We start from the raw sequence: 1181 nt of genomic DNA on the forward strand, positions 1-1181 counted from the left end.
GGCTGGGGTTCGTGGGCTGCTGCCGCAGCTGCAGGCAGTTTAGCCTCTGCCCATCCATGCCCACACTTCTTTGCATAAAGCCCTGCTGAGTTACATTCATACTGTTCTCTGGCAGCTGCATCTGCTGCTGGTTGTAGTTCTGGTACTGACCAAAGTTCTGCTTCTGCTGGACAACTGCTAAGTTCCCTTGTGAAAACTGCTGTTTTGACTGATTGGACATAACATCAACCGTACCCGAACTGACTTCATTCCACTGGACGGGCATATTATTTTTGTTCATGTCTGAGGAAGCATCAAAGCTCATGGGACACTCTGTCATCATGGATCCCAAATGGCTCATGCTCGCCTCGGCCACTGCCATCCTGCGCTGGCCAGGCAAGGCTGGAGGCTGCAGCTTCCCACTTCCCTGAAAGCTCTGCATCTCATTAGTGTACCCCATGGAAGTGCTCTCGGCTGTTGTCCCATTGCTCTGGGATTTGATGTATTGTACCACGTCATCTGGCAACATGATATCGTCATCTCCGACAGGTGCCTCCGCGTCCCCAGACATAGCTTCCATGGCAACGTTTTCACTGATGCTCAGCGGCCGGGGTGAGTAGGTGTGCCGGGGGAGGATCCCGTCCGAGCGCCCATAGTTCTGGAGGCCGAAATTCCTTCTGTCTGCAGGGTGCGGAGGATGGAAGGGGTTCATGCTGTTGGTGCTGTTGAAGCGGTGAACTCGTGGGAGTGCCTGGGGGTCTCCGGCAGGTCGCCTCACTGGGTCACTCGCCCGTCTCGTGCAGTTGCCTGGTACCTCATGGGGAAATGCTGCAGCTGACGGGTAGCCATATGTGTTACCATCGCTGCAACGCCTGGGGCCTGGTGGGAGGCGGATGGAGGGCAAGGTGGGATCTGGTCCATCCATAAGGGAGATCCTGTTTTTCAGGGTCATTCTCTCCATATTCGGCAGAGGAGTTGGAGGAGGCCCCCCCGTGGCAGCAGCATACTTGGCTTTCAGCCTGTAGTGCTGAGCTGGTGTGAGGTTCAACAGACCCGGCATCCCACTGCACTGGCTCGCCTCACTCGACCGACGTGAGGCGTCTGTGGAAATTGGGTCATAGGAGTCGGCAGAGCTTGTGTTATTGGGACGGTGCCCAAGCTGTGAAGCCTCGCTGGAGCGGCGGCTGGGGGGGGGAGGGGGG

The 1181-nt window shown here is 57.0% G+C and overlaps 1 protein-coding gene across 1 annotated transcript in view; it reads right to left on the minus strand.

Moving 5' to 3' along the window:
* The window catches only part of GLI2 (GLI family zinc finger 2), a gene marked incomplete at its 5' end in the record, with an annotated part of 20081 nt that overhangs the window by 1147 nt on the left and 17753 nt on the right, over positions 1-1181 (minus strand). The window contains one exon of the mRNA XM_010141418.1: positions 20-1147. Within this exon, the coding sequence (XP_010139720.1) occupies positions 20-1147 (1128 nt within the window). The remainder of the gene's footprint in view (positions 1-19; positions 1148-1181) is intronic.

Source organism: Buceros rhinoceros, unplaced genomic scaffold (assembly GCF_000710305.1).
Source record: "Buceros rhinoceros silvestris isolate BGI_N320 unplaced genomic scaffold, ASM71030v1 scaffold4528, whole genome shotgun sequence".
Taxonomy (NCBI): domain Eukaryota; kingdom Metazoa; phylum Chordata; class Aves; order Bucerotiformes; family Bucerotidae; genus Buceros; species Buceros rhinoceros.